General features: G+C 38.6%; 1 protein-coding gene across 1 annotated transcript in view; it reads right to left on the minus strand.

Annotated features, from left to right (window-relative positions):
- ANKRD31 (ankyrin repeat domain 31) overlaps positions 1-20,283 on the minus strand; it is a 71,663-nt gene that overhangs the window by 1,572 nt on the left and 49,808 nt on the right. Inside the window, exons 12-16 of the mRNA XM_067464571.1 lie at positions 18,656-18,800; positions 9,099-9,208; positions 8,488-8,575; positions 6,873-6,969; positions 579-719 (exon numbers count right to left, since the gene is read on the minus strand). Of these exons, the coding sequence (XP_067320672.1) occupies positions 620-719; positions 6,873-6,969; positions 8,488-8,575; positions 9,099-9,208; positions 18,656-18,800 (540 nt within the window). The 3' untranslated portion in view covers positions 579-619. The remainder of the gene's footprint in view (positions 1-578; positions 720-6,872; positions 6,970-8,487; positions 8,576-9,098; positions 9,209-18,655; positions 18,801-20,283) is intronic.

A 20,283-nucleotide genomic window follows, 5' to 3' on the forward strand; every position in this document is an offset into this window, starting at 1 on the left:
ATGCCCTTTGATTGTAGGTGAACTATAAATCTCAGCAACTACAACTCCCAAATGACAAAATCAATCCTGCCTCAAGCCCACCAGTATTCAAATTTGTGCCAAATTTAGTCCAGTGAATGAAAATTTTGCATATCAGATATTTACATGACAATTCATGACAGTAGCAAAACAGTAGCAAAATTACAGTTATGAAGTAGCAACCAAAATAAATTTATGGTTGGGGGTCACCACAACATGAGGGAATGTATTAAGATTCACAGCATGAGGAAGATTGAGAACCACTGCTTTAGTATGTACTGTGATGACTTCACATTTGTCATATAATTTCACTGAGAACTTATTTACAGAACTGGACAGATTTCTGATTTTAATAAATTTTTCATGTTTTTGAGTGTTTATATTTTAAAGCAGAAAATATTTTTTAACATCACAGATTACAACTCAAATTATTTTCAGAGTTTGTACTTGATTATCATGTTCACAGACTGTCTCCAGACCAGAAAACCATTGAAATAGGCAACTCGGGAAAATAATGACTTAATGTTCATTTCCTATTAAGAATAAGGATAAGTACCCACCTTACTGCTGGCACATTTCCAGGTTACAGCAATGTTATTTCCTAATAGTGCTTTAACCCACTGACGTACATTCTGGTAAATTGAGTTGTTGCCACCTTTGACTTTGCCCTTTTCCAAAAGGCTAGCTTTATGCTTAGAATCCTATATTTGGGGGGTTTTTTTTAAAAAAAAAAGGAAGAGAAAGGGCGAGGGAGGATGAAAATAATAGCATCTTATACCTGAGGTGAAATGTGCAAATATTTTAACTTTTTTTTGAAAAAGAATTATTAACAGATGATTACAATTTGGCATTAAGCAGGTTCATTCAGTATGCTCCACAGTATATTATAACAATCTTTTTTGCATTTGAAAGATTCAGTGCAGGTTCTGAAATTTCTCAGAAATTTAGAAGCCCCATAGCTGGTTGACTGTCAGGAGTGTTTGAAAGAAAACAGAATTGAAATTCACTTCCACCCATCTGTGTGCACCTTGCTACCAACCCTCCAGAAGTCTGGAATATAGAGACTATGTCAGTTGCTAGAGAACATAAGCAGGCAGGTATGACTGCACCCTTATCCTGTTTCTGGGATTCTCATAAGCACCTGGTTGCCCACTTCACAAATTAAATGCTTGGTTTGATCCAACCAAACTTTTTCATGTTCTATAACAACATGTAGCCTAATTAATGAAAGAGGACCTCCACCCCTTTCTTTTGTGACAGTCCCCTCTGAGAACAAATAACACCCATATCAGTGTGGATGTGTTCCAAGACCCTTGTGAAGCCATAGATAATCATGAACTTGACATTTTGGCTGTACTTGGGTCTGAAGCACAAACAAAGGAATAGCACTGGATGACAGGAGAGTGTGGGCCTCTCTAGAGGCCTTTCTATACAGACTCATAATGTGGACCCAATCTGGTTTCCAATACTCTGGATCGGGACTGCATAAAGTCCGCACAAAGACTCCCTTGACTGCCTCTGAGTGGCAGAAATCCGGCTGGATAGCCAGCTTAGGCAACCCTCCCCATGTTGCAGAGGACCCCAGATACAAGACAGTATTTACGTTCTCCTCAAGCCAGTTCAGAATAAGTGATGGTGCACTGAGAAGATGAGGGGGGAGAGAAAGAACCCCCCCCCCACACACACACCTCACAGGTTGGCATTCTGCTTGATGTCAGACAGAGCTCTGGGAAGTAGATCAGTGTCATGTCATGGCTGGGGACTGCCACGACATGGAAGGAAACACAGAGGACTACCATCCCGTCTCTCTGGGGCACCTATGCCTCTTGTACATGGGGTGGCAGTCAAGACAATTCTGATCTGTTCTGGTTGGGGGGGGGGGGCAGGATTCTGGATCTCCCCTGACCTAGGTTAACCAAGGACAGTCACGTTAAAGTGACCTTGTCCTGGATTAATCTGGATCAGTCTGGTGTAGATTTAGCTATCTAGGGTTGAACCATGTCCACACAGACAAAGTGATCTGCATAGAAATGCCTTAGGTTTTCCAGTGCTGTTCTACAGGTTGCTTGAGCCAGAAGTACTGTATATCAAAGAATAACACTAGAGAAGTCCACAAACACTTTGGCAGGAGGGGGAGATTTCTGGGAGTGTGCTAAGTGAAACCATGGATGTCAAGTCTGCTGATAAGGGGACTGTATTGAATGTGTTGTCAAAGGCTTTCGTGGCTGAAATCACTGGGTTGCTGTGAGTATTTTGGGCTGTATGGTCATGTTCCAGAAGTATCCATGGCCATACAGCGTGAAAAACTCACAGCAACCCAGGACTGTTTTGTATTCCAAAAATATGCCATCTGCTCCTAAAAATCAGAGGCATGTCTTGCTTATTTTTTTAAATCAGGAAACTATTAAATAAAATTCTTCCCTGCTCTAATTCTCTCATTCACTGTGACCCCATAAACCTCATCCTTGCCCATGAACAGCATATTCCACTCTTTTTCTTGCTCACTGCTCCTCAACCAAGACAAAGCTAATGGCCACAATTCTTATTCATCACATTGCCCCCTTCTTTAACCATACAGTCTCTTTCCTCCACTTGTTTGCTGTCTACATTTAGAGTACCTTGTGGTGGCAGCAACAGATCAACATGGGGCACAGCAAATCAAAGAACATTAGTAGGGACAATTAAACATTAGTGCCAATGTTTCAAATTGTTAAAAGAGGGGCAAAAATGTAACAAAAAAAAATAAGCTAATATATAACCAGATGAAAAAAAGAAGTGACTTCACTCTTTCTAACCTGATGTAACATATTTCATATTTTGGCTACACTTCCTGCAAGATGGTCTCACTAAAATCCTTCTAGGTTCTATGATCCTGGACCATGGCCCCTTTCCACTATGCAATGCAGTCTCATTCAGTTACTACTACTGCATCGTATCATTAGAGCTGCTCACTTATTAATTCAGTTTTAAGTGCAAGTACGTTGATTTTTTAAAATTGAAATTAAATTAAAGAATGTTTAGTTAGTGTGATTTGAGTTGTAATTCCAAAATAGCCTAAGCGCACCAGATCCCACCTGAAGCTAAGCGCAGTCAGTCCTGATTGGTGCTTAGATGGAGACTGCCAATGAGCACCTGGTGCTCCCGGTTATATTTCAGATGGAGGAACTGACAAAAAATACCTTTTTGTTAAGAAAACTCTTTAAAAATTCATCCAGACTGCTAGTCAACAAGCAACTTGAAGGCGCACACACTTAATTTTGCAATTTGTAGCCAGCCTCAAAAATGGCCCACAGCCCTTCCACAATTGCCCACCCATTATGCCTCTTAAACACATTAGTGCTCAAACTTTCTCTGTGCCTAATCTAATCAAAATAGCAATATATCATCCAGCAACTGGCCAGAGAGAGCCCTGAGGTATCACATATCCTTTACCAGCAAATTACATCTCTTTCCTTTTGTCAAGTAGGAGCTATACCTACCGTTTTTGTACAAACAGAAATTACTTTTTCAAACTACTGCATTATTTTGCAATTCTTTGATGCTCAAATTTATAACTATCAATAAACATCTAAAATCCCACTGGCCTCAGTTCCTCTTTCCTGAAACTTACAAATCGTCTTCCTAACTCAGTGGTTCTCAACCTGGGGTCCCCAGATGTTTTTTGCCTACAACTCCCAGAAATCCCAGCCAGTTTACCAGCTGTTAAGATTTCTGGGAGTTGAAGGCCAAAAACATCTGGGGACCCCAGGTTGAGAACCACTGTCCTAACTGGTTTTCCATCCTTGCATCAGTTTGAATAACTAAGGACTCTTGGGTTGAGACTGGAACTCTCACTGAACTTTCACAAAATCAAGAATTATGCAGCACAAAGGACTGCTCAACCATCACAATGCAATGTCAACAACAAGCAGAATTTGAAAGCAACCAACAAAATATAGGAGAGAATGCTATATTTATTTAATTTGAGAAGATATAATCTTTATATATACTTTCTACCTCAAAATATACACATTAGAAATTGCCACTGAAATCTATAATGTAGGGGTGCATTTTGAGTCTTATGGACATCTCTGGATATTGCACTCCTTTACAGTATACTATTTTAATTTAAATTAAGTTTGCAAAAAAAAATAATAGAATTTAGGACCTATTTGACCTTTGTCAGTTTCTTATCCTCACTCTTCTGACTAATAAAAAATGGATTACATTCTCTACAGTATATTAATTAAATGTCAATCAAATGAGGCCAAATACTAGGGCTCCCAGAAAAGATGGGTTTTACGTATTAGCAAATTAAGGATTTGACAAACAACCTAGGCAATAACCTTGATTAATAACTTTGCCTGCACATGGGATCATTTTATCCGCATAAGCAGCATAGCATTTTTATTTGCTTTATTTCTGACAGATTCGAGATGGCAAATTCAATTGAGGTTGTTGGGCCACCCAAATTAAATATGAAAATGTACACTCCATTGCTACTAGGCACTATTAATGGGGGAGTGGGGAGAGATCAGTTATGTTTCCTGCAGTTTTTCCAAACCATCTATTCTTTATCACTAACAACATCAATGTGAAAGCAGAGTGATATGTAAATGTATATAATACTTTGCTGTAGTCTATAATATTGCCATGAGTGACTCATCTCTTTGATCTATAAATGGCATAAGCTTCTAAGCAATGAAGATGATTCAATGTACCAAGTATGCTAGCATTAGGACACTACAGATTGCTTTGGGGACCAACCTGAAAACGCCTTAACTTTAATGCCCCAAATACAAGCCAAGACAAAATACAGTCTCTCCCTACCTAGCTTTCATTTTAACTCAAACTACTTCTCACATCTATTTACACTCAGATAAGTTCATATATGTGTGTTTCACTTTTGCATGAATATTGACATTACTTTACATGAATAATTTACCTCCAGCATGAACTCTAGAACATCCTCTCCTGGCTTAATTTTTCCCTGTTTAAACAGGTTTGCTAACGGATTCTTTTTACTTGTTCTGAAGCTTAACTGTTTAGCAGAATCTGAGGCAGTCGGAGTGATTATGCTTTTGGAATATATTTCTGCAGGTTCTAAATTTGCAACCCTTTTCTTTGGAATTGTGTCTTTTGGAGTACTAAGAAAGCAGCACATGGGTTCTGGATGCATTTGGAAAGTATCATTTATATTTGAATGTGGCTGCAAAAATTCATTTGTGAAAACTTGCTGACTTTCAGTGGCTGGTTGATTGCTTTTAATTTTTCCACTACTTCCAGTTTCTGAGTTATTTGGTATATATATTCTTGATATTGCAGTCAGAGGTTTGTTTCTTTGTGGTGTCACTGATATACTATCAGTTTCTATTAGATATTGAATATAAGAGGCTGAAGGTAAGATTGCTTGTTCCACTGCGTGGAAAGTCTTTGGATATCCTAGTTCACCCGCCAAATTTTGTTGATCAGCATCTTTTTGGTCAATTACTTGTCCATTTCCTACTGAAAAATTTGGGGATCTGTTTGAATACTGACTGGGCTCTTGATCTAAAAAACAGTGTTCCATTACACAACTATTTTTAACTACAGCAAGACATGGTACTGCTTTATGATATATGTCATGCTTCGTGTTGCTGCTTTCACAATAACCAAGTGCATTTTTACTTGAACTTGAAAGCTCTTTTCTGGAAGTCTTATAATTCTGTATTTTCCAGCCTAGTTCTTTTTGTTTCTGAGCCATAAGTAAAAGTCTCTTTTGTCTGGATACAAGCTTTATGAGCTGCTCCCTCAGAGCACCTTGTTTAAAAGATTCTGCAGAAGCTCTGAAACAGAATTTTGAAATACACAGTTAATTAAAAACATTAACTTCTGAGAAAAATACCATAGAAATAAAAAGTTTTTCAAAGAAACTATTAAACTATATGGCTTGGTACTAGCACAATAACATATCTTTTCACTAACCTAGAGCAAAAACTTCTTTTAAAAGTTTTTAAAATACAGAATCCTCACTCTTTGATTCTTTTTAAATGCAGACTGATTTTCATTCAGTCACTTTGTGAGTACTTTTTCTCCTATGAACAGACACGGTCCCTAAGATCTGCTGAGGAGGCCCTTCCTTTGCTCCTGCCCCTGGTGGTGGCAAGAGAGAGGACCTACTCAGTGATGACCCCCTGGCTCTGGAATTCCCTCCCACTAGCACCCATTCTGCTCACCTTCCGCAGGGACCTTACAACATGGATGTTCCAATGCACATTTGGAAGTGGTTAGGCCCCTATCTATGATTGCCTTGCCCTAATTGACAGTCAAATTTCAACACTTTACCCACAGCCATGGCCCTACAATCTGTTTTTGCACAAGTCCATGCCCAGGCCTCTCTAATTTTTATCTGCCCACCATAGTCCTGGTTCTGGTTATTGAGATTGCTTTGATGTGTTTTAATGATGTTTTTATATTTTACAGTTTAAACAGTGAAATTAGATTGTCACATGTTCATTGTGTTTTAATGTTGTTTTTACTTGTCTAACTTTGTTGTTATTGATCTTGGTCCCACTTGTAAGGCACCCCGAGTCCCTTTGGGGAGATGCTGGCAGGATATAGAAATAAAGATATTATCATTTTATTAAAAAAATAATAAAATTAATAGTATAATTACAGCCTATGCCCAAGGATCCAGATACCTCTATACGTTTATTTTTAGCAGGAAGATTGATTAAAGGACAAGATTAACTACAAAAGTATTAAAACTAGTGAAAGATTTTGGAAACTTCATTTCATGCTACAGTTTGCTTCTTTTTGAACTAGACATATGCTCAGCATTCTAGTTTATATAAAAACGAGTCAGTGATAAAAATATTTTTATTCTACCTACCTACCTGTATTTGTTAACAAGTTTATCTCTTTCCGATTTCTGTTTGGCAAGAATATCATTCAGAGTGTTTTGTATTTGAGTCAGGTCTTGAATATAAAGATCTGTTCAAGAGAGTTTATATATTTTCAAGGTTTTATTCATTTTTCAAATGATCAGATGCAATAAAAACATCCCAATATTCAAATAATGTGACATACTGTTTATGTAGAAACATTTCAATCAATAAATTGATGATTCAGAGTCTTCAGCTTCAAATCAATTTTTAAGGGACCAATTTCCACAGAACACAAAATACTTACTTTGAGTAAGGACAGCATAGGATTGCAATGTTAATGAGTTATTGAACAAGTGTTTGTGACACAAAGGTACTTTTAAACCTTTCACTCCTCCATGAGCAATTAAATCATGTGTCATTTTAATAGCTGAAACCGAAAAATTGGCAATGGGTGCTTTTTAAAAGCAATGTCTGATGATGATGATAATGATGTCGACCATATTTATATTCCACTTTCCCCCTCTAAAAACAGACCAGAAGTGGCTAATTACCCTTAAACCAAAATAATATGGTAGTCATGGGCCTGGTAACCATTTCAGTCATTTAATTCGTGTTTTCATACCATTTGTTTCATTCAGAGGTCACAAAACGGTACACCCTCTCCAGTATGGAAATATCAGGGAAACGAATGTGTGAACGGTAACCATTTGGTCACCTGATTTTCGTCACTCGGCTGCAGGCCCTGGCAACTGCTGGTGCTTTGGGCCTGCATGCCACACACACAGTCTCCTTGGAAAGGGAATGCATGTGTGATGTGCAGGCCCAGAAAGCACCCACGCCTGTCAGTGCCTTTCTGGGCCTGCACAGTCATGGAGCAAGGCCACAGGCAAATGCGATGGGTGGGAAGCCCTGGCAAGCTGCCAGCGAATGCGGCACATTCCATCTCCACGTCAAGAATCCCACCGTGGGTCAGTCCCTAGCTCCAATGAAGAGACCTCAGCAGTGGCACAAGGTAGGTTTCCCAATTGAAGGAGGAAACGACAGGGAAAAATAGTGGTGAAGCTGGCTAGTTTCATCCCTCTAGCTCTAAAACTGAAGGGAAGGGGAGCATGGGAAGCCCACCCATTGCTGCCAATGGGACAAAAATATTTGTTCTTCAAAAAGCTCATTTGGAAAGGCACCCATTTTCAGGAGAGGCACTAGAAAACGAAAAGGAGACCTTACAAATGAAACAAACAGATATAGATAGTGATTCTATACAAATGAACAAGACTATAATATAGTGTACAAAAAGGTTTGTCTGGCCTGCACTAAACCTTTGAAGGGAGCAGCAATGAAGACAAAGAGTGGGCTTTTCTTTCTATCAAAAACCTTGTGCCACTATGACTATCTTTTGGGGATAAAGATTATGTTGTGAACAGTCATCTTAGGTTTGGCCAGTATATATGTGTAAATAATTCTTACATAAGTCTCCACTGACTACCTTCCAAAGTGCACCCTGGATAAGTACTGGAATTCCTACTTTACCAATAGACACTACATGGAAGTGGGATGCACACATGCACAAAACAGCAAATAACATCAATGGCAAAGGATTCCTATAATTCCTATAGTTAATCTTTACCTGCATCTTTTTGGCTTCTCAATTCAAAGAGCAAAAGTCTTTCCTGGTTCTCTTCTACTCCCTGCAATACTTTATTGATAGATTCATTCTGCCAAATACAAATAACAACATTAATCTGAATCTACACAATGGCTGTGTTACTTGCAGAAATATCCTTTGTATAAAAGTGAAAAGAAACTTTTTGCACAGTAGACTGTGGCTTTTACAGAGAGCTACTCCTTGAGAAGCATTGTTGGAGGGGACAGTCTGGTTTTTGAACCATTAAGGTAAGCCTTTCCATTTCTTCTCTTCCATCTTCATAAAATGGCTACATCAGCTTATATGCCTAAAGGATAATGATCCTCTAAAGAAGTGTTGCTGTCTTTAAACGTATCTTTTGGGTGGAGGAAGTTAAAGTTAAAGTGTTCTCAGGGTATAGAGTTATTATTGACATTGTGATGGTTCAAAAATTAGTTGCATTTTGTTGCAGTGTTTGAATTTTGGATCTGTGTTACCCTTCGTGCGCTGCCTTTTGTTAAAATACAGCACAGAAATATAGCCGAAGGCATATGCTCTGGGCTCATCTCATCCAGAAACCTGCAGCACAAAACTCTTCAACTCTCTTTACTTACCTCATCACATTTTTGACTAGCTGATGTGGGTTGTAAAACGAGGTTATCATTTTTATAGCAATCACAGCGACATATTTTCTTAGATCTGGAAGAGTGTAACTCTCTCTCTTCTAAAGGAAAAAAATGTGATTTCAAAGTTTGCAGAAATACTGTATATTCTGTAGAATATGTTTAGGTGTCAAAAACAAACTACAATAAAATGCATCCATATTCATCTCAATCTCTCAAACATGGCAAGACTTTATCTCTCAAGATCAAAATTTACTCCCTGAGCCATGAGAGAGACTTACAGAGAAATAACCTATTTGTGCAAGTCACAGAAATAATGTAGAAGACCCCAGTATTAATAAAATGGCACAATATTGCTAAGTGTTCTAGGTTATGAACACGTGTGAATAATTAAAATATTATTCCAGTAATACCAGGTGCCGCAGCATGTTAAATAGCCGAGCTGCTGAACTTGCTGACCGAAAGGTTGGCGGTTCAAATCGAGGTGAGTTCCTGTCATAAACACCAGCTTCAAACTACAAGAAAGGAGATTCCACCTGAACATTAGGAAGAACTTCCTGACTATGAGAGTTGTTCAGCAGTGGAAGTCTCTACCCTGGAGTTGGTGGAGGCTCCTTCTTTGGAGGCTTTTAAACAGAGGCTGAATGGCCATCTGTTGAGGGTACTTTGAATGCAATTTTCCTGCTTCTTGGTAGGGTGTTGGACTGGATGGCCCACAAAGTCTCTTCTAACTCAAGAATTCTATGATTCTGCCAGCCTAGCTTAATAGGTACCGCTTTGGTGGGAAAGTAACAGCGCTCCATGCAGTCATGCTGGCCATATGACCTTGGAGGTGTCTACTGACAATGCTGGCTCTTCAGCTTAGAAATTGAGATGAGCACCACCACCCAGAGTCGGACACAACTAGACTTAATTTCAAGGGGAAACCTTTACCTTAATGAACCCTAGTCATTTTCAACAGAGATGAAAATAAATGAAGAAAATACATTAAGTATGGATGTTTAAATTCCGTAACTGGTCAGGTTATAATACTCTAAAACAATTCACAAACACAATAGGAACAGGACTATACCAAAGTTTAACATATTCAATAGATTTAAACAAATTCACTCAATTTTAGTTGGACCATGGTACCTATCTCTTCCATTAAAATTAGAGAGATGGAAAACCCTTTTACATATAGAGTATTTTTTTTAAAATGTCATCATGATCTTCTTCTGACCATTGCTGTATATAACAAGCTTTCCTGAACAGAAAAGCTTTATAATAAAATTACTGAAATAAGATGCTAGGAATGGGGCTTAGGGACTTTAAAGAAAGAGAGCTCAGAAGATGGCAAGAGAGTTCTGGGAAAATTATGTAAACCTAACATATCTGAAATGTTTAGGTAAAAAAGGGGACGGTATTTCTTGGGTGGCGACAGAGCCCACTATGTGACAGAGAAGCTGATGGTTTCATTGGGAATAATATCTAAACTATTTTGATGTTAGAAGTTAAAACCACAAATAAACCATAAATGGTGAGATATTTGTTTTGACAATAACCTGTCATTATAAAATAAGATTAAGGTTCAAGACTTGAACAAAAATCAGAGGCTGTTGATTATAAAAGGAGACAATGAGGAATGTAGGTGAATGCACTGTCCAGTTAGCTTGTCTTTGGGTATTATTTATTTATTTAGTATATTTATATATCGCCTTTCTCACTCCTGGGGGGATGACTCAAGGCGGTTTACAATATGACAAGAATTCAATGCTATGTTGTTGTTCATTCGTTCAGTCGTTTCTGACTATTATTATATGCCAACATGCATATAATAAAATAAAATCATAACAACTAAATAGTGACATATAACTATAAAGTAAAATCATTAAAACAATTAAACATAGGCATACTTATTTATTTTTATTTGCACTATTTCTACCCCGCTCATATCAGCCCGGAGGCGACTCAGGCATATATAACATGTAAATACTAAGACGAAACATTAAAAACATCCTATTAAAATCACATGATCCAACAAAATGTTACCTTCTTACAACAAAACCCACACTAAATACGTTAAAATGAATGGGATATTTTAAATGTGTGACTATAATAGAACTATGGCCATGGAAAACAAGGAATTCAAGAAATCAAACCATCATCACAGCATTATCTAAAGAATCACAATATGCCAAAACATGCAATCAACTATGCTGATATAAAATATTCACACATTAATTAACGTATAGGCTTTAGCAATGTAACACAATTGTACTTTGGAAACTATTAGTTTTCTAACATTCACATATAATTAATTCATCATCTGTTATCAGACAGCATATATTTAAACTATAAGTTCTCTGGAGTTGGCATAGTTTTATTTATAGACTGTTCCCCACATAAAATCAATGCAACTAGTAAAAAAGAAATGGAAATGGAAAGCAATTACATTCAAACAGTGCAGAAATGTAAACACCCCTATCACACACACATAGCATATATCACTTTGGAAGACCTACTACTGTAAAATATATGCATGTCTTTCCTAAGTAAGACCCTTGTACAAACACCTGAAAGCACCAGGTCCTGTCTAATCTTATCAGCTAAGCAGGGTCAGCCCTGGTTATTACTTGGGTGCAAGACTGTCACAGAATCCTAGGTATAGCAGGCGATTTTTCAGAGGAAGGAACTGGCAAACCTCTTTTGAGTATTTCTTGCTTAACAAAAGCCAGTGAAATTCATGGGATTACCATGAGTCAACAGAAAACTTGGAGGCACAAACACACACTCACATTTGAGGACCCCATAGAAATAAAATAAATCTACCAGAATTCTAACATAACATTAATTTCTGGAATTTTTCCTTTACATGAATACTAACTACTTACCAAGCACATTTGTTATTTGTGGCTTTTCAGTCTAACTGAAATGTGAATGATTTGGGGAAATATTACTTTCAGCATTGCCGGAACACTAATGGTCATTCTGGAAATTCTTATTAAACTTCAGTTGCATTGTTTTATTCTAAGTAGTTTCTAATTCATTTGAGTGTAATGGCTTATCTAGCCTATTTGTTGAATCTTCATGTCAATTTGCCTCATTGCAATATCTTTCAGTGATCTCTATAGTCCTTTGAGGCTAAGAATTAGCATGCTACAATCACCATGATTTACAGAAGTTATTACTTATGACATGGGAAGGTGGGGAGTCGAAACAGTTGAATGTTAGAGTTTACTCTTGTGTAATAAAGTAAATAGCACATTTACTGTGCAAGGACTTGGAGTCAACTCGTCTGTAGTAAAGACACAAGGACTATTTCCACACACGTGAAGATTTTTTTTTCATCTTTCAAGAAAAGAACAAATTATTTAAGTTAAATGTGAATGTAACAATCCTATGTTTTATTGACATTTGTATTTGTATACATATTCTACAGTTGCATTACTGCAATTAGTGGATACAGGTCTCTTTAGTTCCAAAGGAACCCATTTTTCTTTTCAAGGCGGGGGAATAACCAGCAAAAACAGGGGAAATTGTCCTATCCCCCCCCCCCCCCCATGGACTATCCTTCTCTCTCTAGCACCCCCTTGTGGCCTCTGCCTGGATAATAGAACAGTGCCAATTCTATTGATGAAATTACCATATGGTATATTAAAGGTAAATTACTTTGAAAATCAGTTGACACTTTTATTCCTTTCTTTCAAGGGTAGATGTTGTAACCATGTTTCAATATGCATTAACATTCCATACATCTAGTCACAGTATATTGTATTTGTTTTCAATTAAAACAAAGTTTCAGATAAACTGAGCACATATGGCTTGTGAAAGGGGGAAACACCATACTTATCAGGTTGTTGTGTGTTTTCCAGGTTGTATGACCATGTTCCAGAAGTATTCTCTCCTGATGTTTCGCCTGCATCTATGGCAGGCGTCCTCAGAGGTTGTGAGGTCTGTTGAAAACTAGGAAAATGGGATTTATATATCTGTGGAATGTCCAGGATGGGAGAATGAACTCTTGTCTGTTTAGGTAGGTGTGAATGTAGCAATTGGCCACCTTGATTAGCATTTAATGGCCTGGGGGAATAATAGAATCATAGAGTTGGAAGAGACCTCAAGGGACACCCAGTCCAATCCCCTGCCAAGCAGGAAAATCGCATTCAAAGCACCCCCAACAGATGGCCATCCAGCCTCTGTTTAAAAGTCTCCAAAGCAGGAGCCTCTACCGCACTCCGGGGCAGAGAGTTCCACTGCAGAAAAGCTCTCACAGTCAGGGAGTTCTTCCTAATGTTCAGATGGAATCTCCTTTCTTGTAGTTTGAAGCCATTGTTCAGCGTCCTAGTCTTCAGTGCAGCAGAAATTAGTTGGGAGGTTATTAGTTGGCCCTGATTTTTTCTTGCCTGGAATTCCCATGTTTTTGAGTGTTGTTCTTTGTTTACTGTTATGATTCCACAGATATATAAACACATTTTTCTAGTTTCCAACAGACTTCACTAACTCTGAGGATGCCTGCCATAGATGCAGGCAAAACATCAGGAGAGAATGCTTCTGGAATATGGCCATACAGCCTGGAAAACACACAACAACCTAGTGATTCTGGCCATGAAAGCCTTTGACAATACAGCATACATATCATTTGTACAATTTAATAATGAATGCATATAACACAGGAATATTAATGTTTTGCTCCTATATCATACTGGAAGGAGGCCCACAATGTAGATTTGTGAATGGCTGATCCAGGAGCTGTAGGTTTAATTCTTCCAGGATTTCTGGGAAAAAAAATTAAAATTTGAATTTAAAGAAAAATTCAAACCCCCTCGAGTCACCTTCAGGCTGAGAGGGGCGGTATACAAATAAAGTAAATAAATAAATAAATAAAATGGTTCAAAATCATATGTGTACCAGGTTATATTATATGAACAGAACCAGCCTTTGCATTAATATTCTGAGTTAAGTAGGGAATTACAAACACAGATGGGACCTGTTTATACAATTCCACACACAGAAACAGATAGCTATCATGTACTAGGAGATAAAATATAATGAAACATCAATGAATATTACTATGTAAGAATGCAGTAGTCCCTCTGTGTTTATGTTGCAATGGTTCTTTAACCTGTACCTATGAAATCAGGAATGTGTTACTCTCCTTCATATTACTATTTTTTGTTCTCTCGGGGGAATATCTTCTCACATTTCCTTCTACATATGGCTCTACAGTTATATTCCCATGCACAGGAGTGAACGGTCTTACTCAGAAGGTATATGTCTCAGGGCTAATATCCAAGTTATTACTGCCCTCAGGAAATGAATAAGTTGAGGGTATTTCCATACTAACTTGAACTGTTTCTTCATTGCAGATTTCAACAGTGTTGCGGGTATTTTTATCTGGATTTTGGTTTGCATTTAAATTGACTGATCAGAGAGAATCATATAATCAGAATCACTAATATGTGCATTTCCATACACCATTTTTTTTTTGTCGTGTCAGGAGCGACTTGAGAAACTGCAAGTCGCTTCTGGTGTGAGAGAATTGGCCGTCTGCAAGGACATTACCCAGGGGACGCCCAGATGAATTGATGTTTTTATCATCCTTTTGGGAGTCTTCTCTCATGTCCCCGCATGAGAAGCTGGAGCTGATAGAGGGAGCTCATCTGCCTTTCCCTGGATTCGAACCTGCGACCTGTCGGTCTTCAGTCCAGTCGGCACTGGGGTTTAACCCACTGCGCCACCGGGGGCTGCACCATACACCAATGAGATGATTGTGTAGTCTTTCTTCTGAATAAATGTTGCAGGATCAAATCCGGGGAGCAGCATGATGTAAGTAGATAAATAGGGAGCAGGAAGGTAATGGCGCTCCATGAAGTCATGCTGGCCACATGACCTTGGAGGTGTCTACGGACAACGCTGGCTCTTCAGCTTAGCAATGGAGATGAGCACCAACCCCCAGAGTCGGACACGACTGGACTTAATCTTTACCTTTACCTTCAGACATAACATCTTGGGTTGGTTCAGACCATGCTCCAAAAGCGTTCCTCTGGGGCAGTCTAGGTTGATTTTATCCACAGAGCACTGAGACTGGATACATTGTTCTGGTGATCTATAGTTTTCACCAGCAGGATTAATGCTTTCTTTTCTAAATGTAAAAGAACTTCCTGACTGTGAGAGCCGTTCAGCAGTGGAACTCTCTGTCCCCGAGTGTGGTGGAAGCTCCTTCTTTGGAATCTTTTAAACAGAGGCTGGATGGCCATTTGTCAGGGGTGATTTGAATGCAATATTCCTGCTTCTTGGCAGGGGGTTGGACTGGATGGCCCATGAGGTCTCTTCCAACTCTTTGATTCTATGAATCTATGATTCTATGATTCCTAACTGCAAACATGTATCCTTAAGATGCAAGCGGTTACCTAAAGAAAAGGGTGCATGTTACCATATTTCATGGCACATGCTTTCTATCTTAGGTTCATTTAGCAGATAAGTTATAGAAAGTAACTTAGGATTCTTCTTTAACAGAATTCTGGGATGTGACAGTACTGGAATTAGTCATTTGACCTTTTGTTGTTCCTACCAACTCAGAGCTTTGATAAGCCTCCTTCCTTTTTTGGCGAATCTTCATTATTGCCAGCACTGGAGTCACTCTCTTGCTATATATCTAATCCCATGAGCATGCTGAACTCTTCTGTAGCTTTGCAGGCTCTGCCTGAATTATGCTGATCATACACCAAGGATCCAACTGCTCTTTTGTAAAAGAAAGGCTCATTGTGTGACCAGATTCATTCCTTGGTAATTTCAATTTTTTCACTCCTTGTAGCCAAGAAAATGGCAAATATCTTTCCCTATCTGGTTGCTTTGTCTTTAAAACAAAACATGCACACGTCAATGTTGTTGCCTTCCATATTTTACAACCATTTTGTGTTTTTCAGACAGAATTATTTTGTGTGCTGCCTTTTCTCTTATTTTTCCCCTAGTTTCACATTGTATTGCTTTAGCATATTCGTATTGCCAGTAAATGAATGCTGTATTTTTTCACTTGGCCTTGAAAAACATGTTTAACAGAACAAAAAAGCAAAAGAACCACCCAGATATATTTTGCAGGTTACCACAATTACCTCTATGTAGTCTCAGAATGGATTTTGATAGCAGCATAGTAGCAAAAAAGCCTTTGGAATGATCTAGGACAGCGTTTCTCAACTTGGGGGTCAGGACCCCTTGGGGGTTTGCGAGAGGGTGTCAATAAACCTATCACGGTGTTGTTGAAAGCTTTCATGACCAGAATCACTGGATTGCTGTGAGTTTTTTGGGCCTTTGAGGATGGCTGCCATAGATGCAGGTGAAATATCAGGAGAGAATGCTACTGGAACATGGCCATACAGCCCAAAAAAACTCACAGCAACCCAAACCTATGTTTAATGGACACTGTAGTAAAAAAAAAAAAAAAAAGCACAGACAAGGCAAGACTAATCCTCAAATTGAGAATTTCTGCAAATTCAACCAGAGCAAATGTAGTCCTCGCTGTGTCTAAAGATATTTAACTGCTCCTCCATTTAAATTTCTATTCACACGACTTACACACTCATCTAAAGTAATGAATAACTACTCCCACACACTTGTTCCATTAGAAACAAGTTTTCCTTAGCTCTATAAAAGGCAACATTTTTAATTTGTTTTGACTACAGTTGCTTCTTTGGGATGTGTGGTTCATCATCCTGTGAGAACTCGTTCTGATTTTGATCCCCTCCCATATAATACTAATTATTATTGTTAATATTATTAATAAAAAAAATATTTCTTACCCGCTTCTCCCCACAGCACAGTAAAAAACACACCAATATAAATGTCACACATATTAAAATGAAGTTCCATAAAAGATACATATCAAGCATTTCTATAAAATACACATTAGTCACACAGGACAGAGACCAAAACACAGTACATGCATTTAAAATTCATGCTTTCAACTGGCTCGGAAGCCTGCCAGAAGAGATAGGTTTTTAGATGATTTCTAAATTCTGATGGTGGATCTAGCTGTCGGAGCTCTTCCAGCAGGTCGTTCCACAGTCTTGGGGTGGCTGATGAAAAGATCCTTTGGGTAATGGTGGCCAATCAAGTTCTGGCTAACTGGAGTAACTGCCCCTCATAGGACTTCAATGTGTGGGGTGGATTGTACAGAAGGCAGTCCTGTAGGTAACCTGGACTCAAACCATGTAGGACTTTAAAGGTCAAAACCAATTCCTTTTACTTTCTTTGAAAACTAATTGGCAGCCAGTGGAGTGACTTTAGGATAGATGTAATATGCTCACTCCTAGATTTTCCCGTATCCAATCTGGCCTGCCATATTTTGAACCAGGTGGAGTTTCTGAACTTGGTACAAGGATAGTCCAAAGTAGAGAATGTCACAGAAGTCCAATCTTGAGGTTACCAGTACATGCAGTACCATCTTCAAGTCCTCCAAATCTAGGAAGGGGTGCAGCTAGCGTTATCAACTGAAACGGATAGTAAGCACTCCTGACTGTTACATCTACCTGAGCTGAGATTTGGAGAGACGGATCCAGAAGCGCTCCCAAGCTGCGAATACAGTCTTTCAGGGGGAGTGTAATCCCATCCCCAGATTAGGACCCTTAATGGCAAGCACCTCTGTTTGTCTGGATTCAGTTTCAATTTCTTTTTTCTCATCCAACTCATTACCTCCTCCAGGCAGTCATTCAGAGGAGACATGCTATCCTTAGTTGAAGATGTTTTGAAGGCATGGAGAAATATATTTGGTCGGCATCAGCATACTGATAACATCCTGCCACATGCCTACGGATGATCTCTCCCAGCCGTTTCATGTAAATATTAAAAAGTATTGGAGATAGATTGGTACCTTGTGGGATACCACATAACTCCTTTTTTTGAGGAGCAGATATCCTCAAGTGCCACCATCTGGAACCTGCCTGAGAGGTACAACTGGAACCACTGCAACAAAGTGCCTCTGATTCCCAGCCCCTCCAGGTATTCCAGAAGGACAATAGCATTGAAAGCCATTAAGAGGTCTAAAAGAATTAACAGGGACATACTTCCCTTCTTGGTGTTGAGATGGAGATCATCCACGAAGACGACCATAGCAGTCCTAACTCTGTATCCTGCTCTGAAGCCGGTTTGAAATGGATCAAGGAAATGTGTGTCATCGAAGACTGCCCGAAGTTGGAGGGCAACTGTACCTTTGCTTGTGCTTTTCCTGCATGGCAGGAGGTTGGACTGGATGGCCCACGTGGTCTCTTCCAACTCTATTTTTCTGTGATCCTAAGGTCACCCAATGGGTTTTCATGGTCTTTGTCTCAAGTTGTAGTCTAACACTCAAGCCACTGCATCACATTGGCTCTCAAAAAATACATTACTAAAATTGAAATGCTAAAAGTTGTACCTTGCCACATCACATGACAGCAGTTCCTGATTAATTCATTCAAAACCAAATAAATGTTTGCAAATGTAATTATATATCTGAACACCCAGACATGACAGAATGTGCATAAATGTGTCTTTTTTGTACCTGCTTTGTAAATGATAATAAGGGAACCCTTACCTACCTGTTGCTGAAATTTTTCTATGTTTAGCGCTATAGCGTTCAAGTAGTTTCGTCATATGCTTGTCAGTGGATTCTTCTAAAGCACTCTTCCCTTTCTCATTCTTAAGCAGTGGGTTGGCTCCATACCAAAGCAGCAAATCTGCCACCTAGAGGTAAAGATGAATCTGAAATTTTGATCCAGACACTCACTTTTCATTCCTATATTGCAATATTGATTCTTTATAAGACTCACATCACAACAGTTTACTGTTTTTTTAATGTTTTTTTGTATATTGTTTATTGCATTCTTATGTTTTGTACTTTATTGCAATGTTGTTATTTTATTTTATTGTACTTGTATTTTATTTTATTTTATTGTAATTTAGTTTTTGGGCTTGGCCTCATGTAAGCCACCCCGAGTCCCCATTGGGGGAGATGGTGGCTGGGTATAAATAAAGATTATTATTATTATTATTATTATTATTATTATTTATGGCTTGATTACAGACTTCCACATACAGTGCAATGTGCACAGTGAATTCAGTCACGGAATTCAAGAATCACAGAGTTGGAAGGGAATGCATGGTCCATCCAGTCCAATCTCCTGCCATCTAGCCCAATCCCCATTCAGTTAAATGGCAATGAGGCCTCCCATGCTCAGACCTAGTATTGATAGGCTCAGGAAACTAAACATGGTGAGTGAAGGAAGCCTACAGGTGTAGCTAAGAATACTAATTGTGAATTTTAAAACTCCTAAATTAGTTTATCTCATTTTTGTTATTTATACAATAGTCATATACATAGATTTCCATGTTACTTCCTCTACAAAAAAAAAGAATGACATATGTTGTGCTACTTTCTTTCTATTTGGTCATGCTTTTACTTACTGGTCTGATACACTACTTTTGCAGTTCTGACTCTCAATTCTGGTGTTGAGACCTGGTCTGAGGAGAAGGAGGGGGACCTCATGTAAGCCACCCCTTTTGGTGTGGTCTTGTGCTCCTGAATTGGAGCCTGAATTGTAGTGCCTCAGAGAGAAAATAGTTCTTCCCTGGATGATGGAAATGGTTTTACAGACAAATCTGCTTTTAGTGAGGACATTTCCCATGAAACGCTGCCAGAGGTTCTGCTTCCAGAGGCTTTCCCTGACCTTGGGAAAGATGTGAGGTAGGTGGGAAATGCTGGATTGTTGCTCAGCATCTTCAGTTACAACGAGATAGTGCCAAGCAGAAGCAATTAAGGGTTTCTCAGCTTTGAAAGATAAACAGAGGGATTGCAGGTGTTAGAAAGTGTCTCCATGTGTCTCAATTTCTTAGAAAATGTCTCAATTTCTTAAGAGAACCCCTTGGATTACTTGTGTGAAAGCAACTTTGTATTTTCCCAACAAAGTCATCTTTTCCTTGGGCTCTGTAATCCGAGCTTCTGGCCTTGCTTTCATGTCATGTTTTTCCTGTCTGGCGTTGGGGAATCTCATTTGGATACAGTTCTTGGTCTAAGTTTTGTGGATTTTGGCTTTACTGTCAGTGTGGGACTTCGTTTATTGCTGTCTCAAGAAGACTAACTGTAACCTATATTTTGAAACAGCTTTTGAAACTTATACTTTGGATATACTTTTGCTTTTGCCTTTAACATATACCTTGGAAATATTTT

Source organism: Anolis sagrei, chromosome 2, assembly GCF_037176765.1.
Source record: "Anolis sagrei isolate rAnoSag1 chromosome 2, rAnoSag1.mat, whole genome shotgun sequence".
In the NCBI taxonomy this organism is placed as follows: domain Eukaryota; kingdom Metazoa; phylum Chordata; class Lepidosauria; order Squamata; family Dactyloidae; genus Anolis; species Anolis sagrei.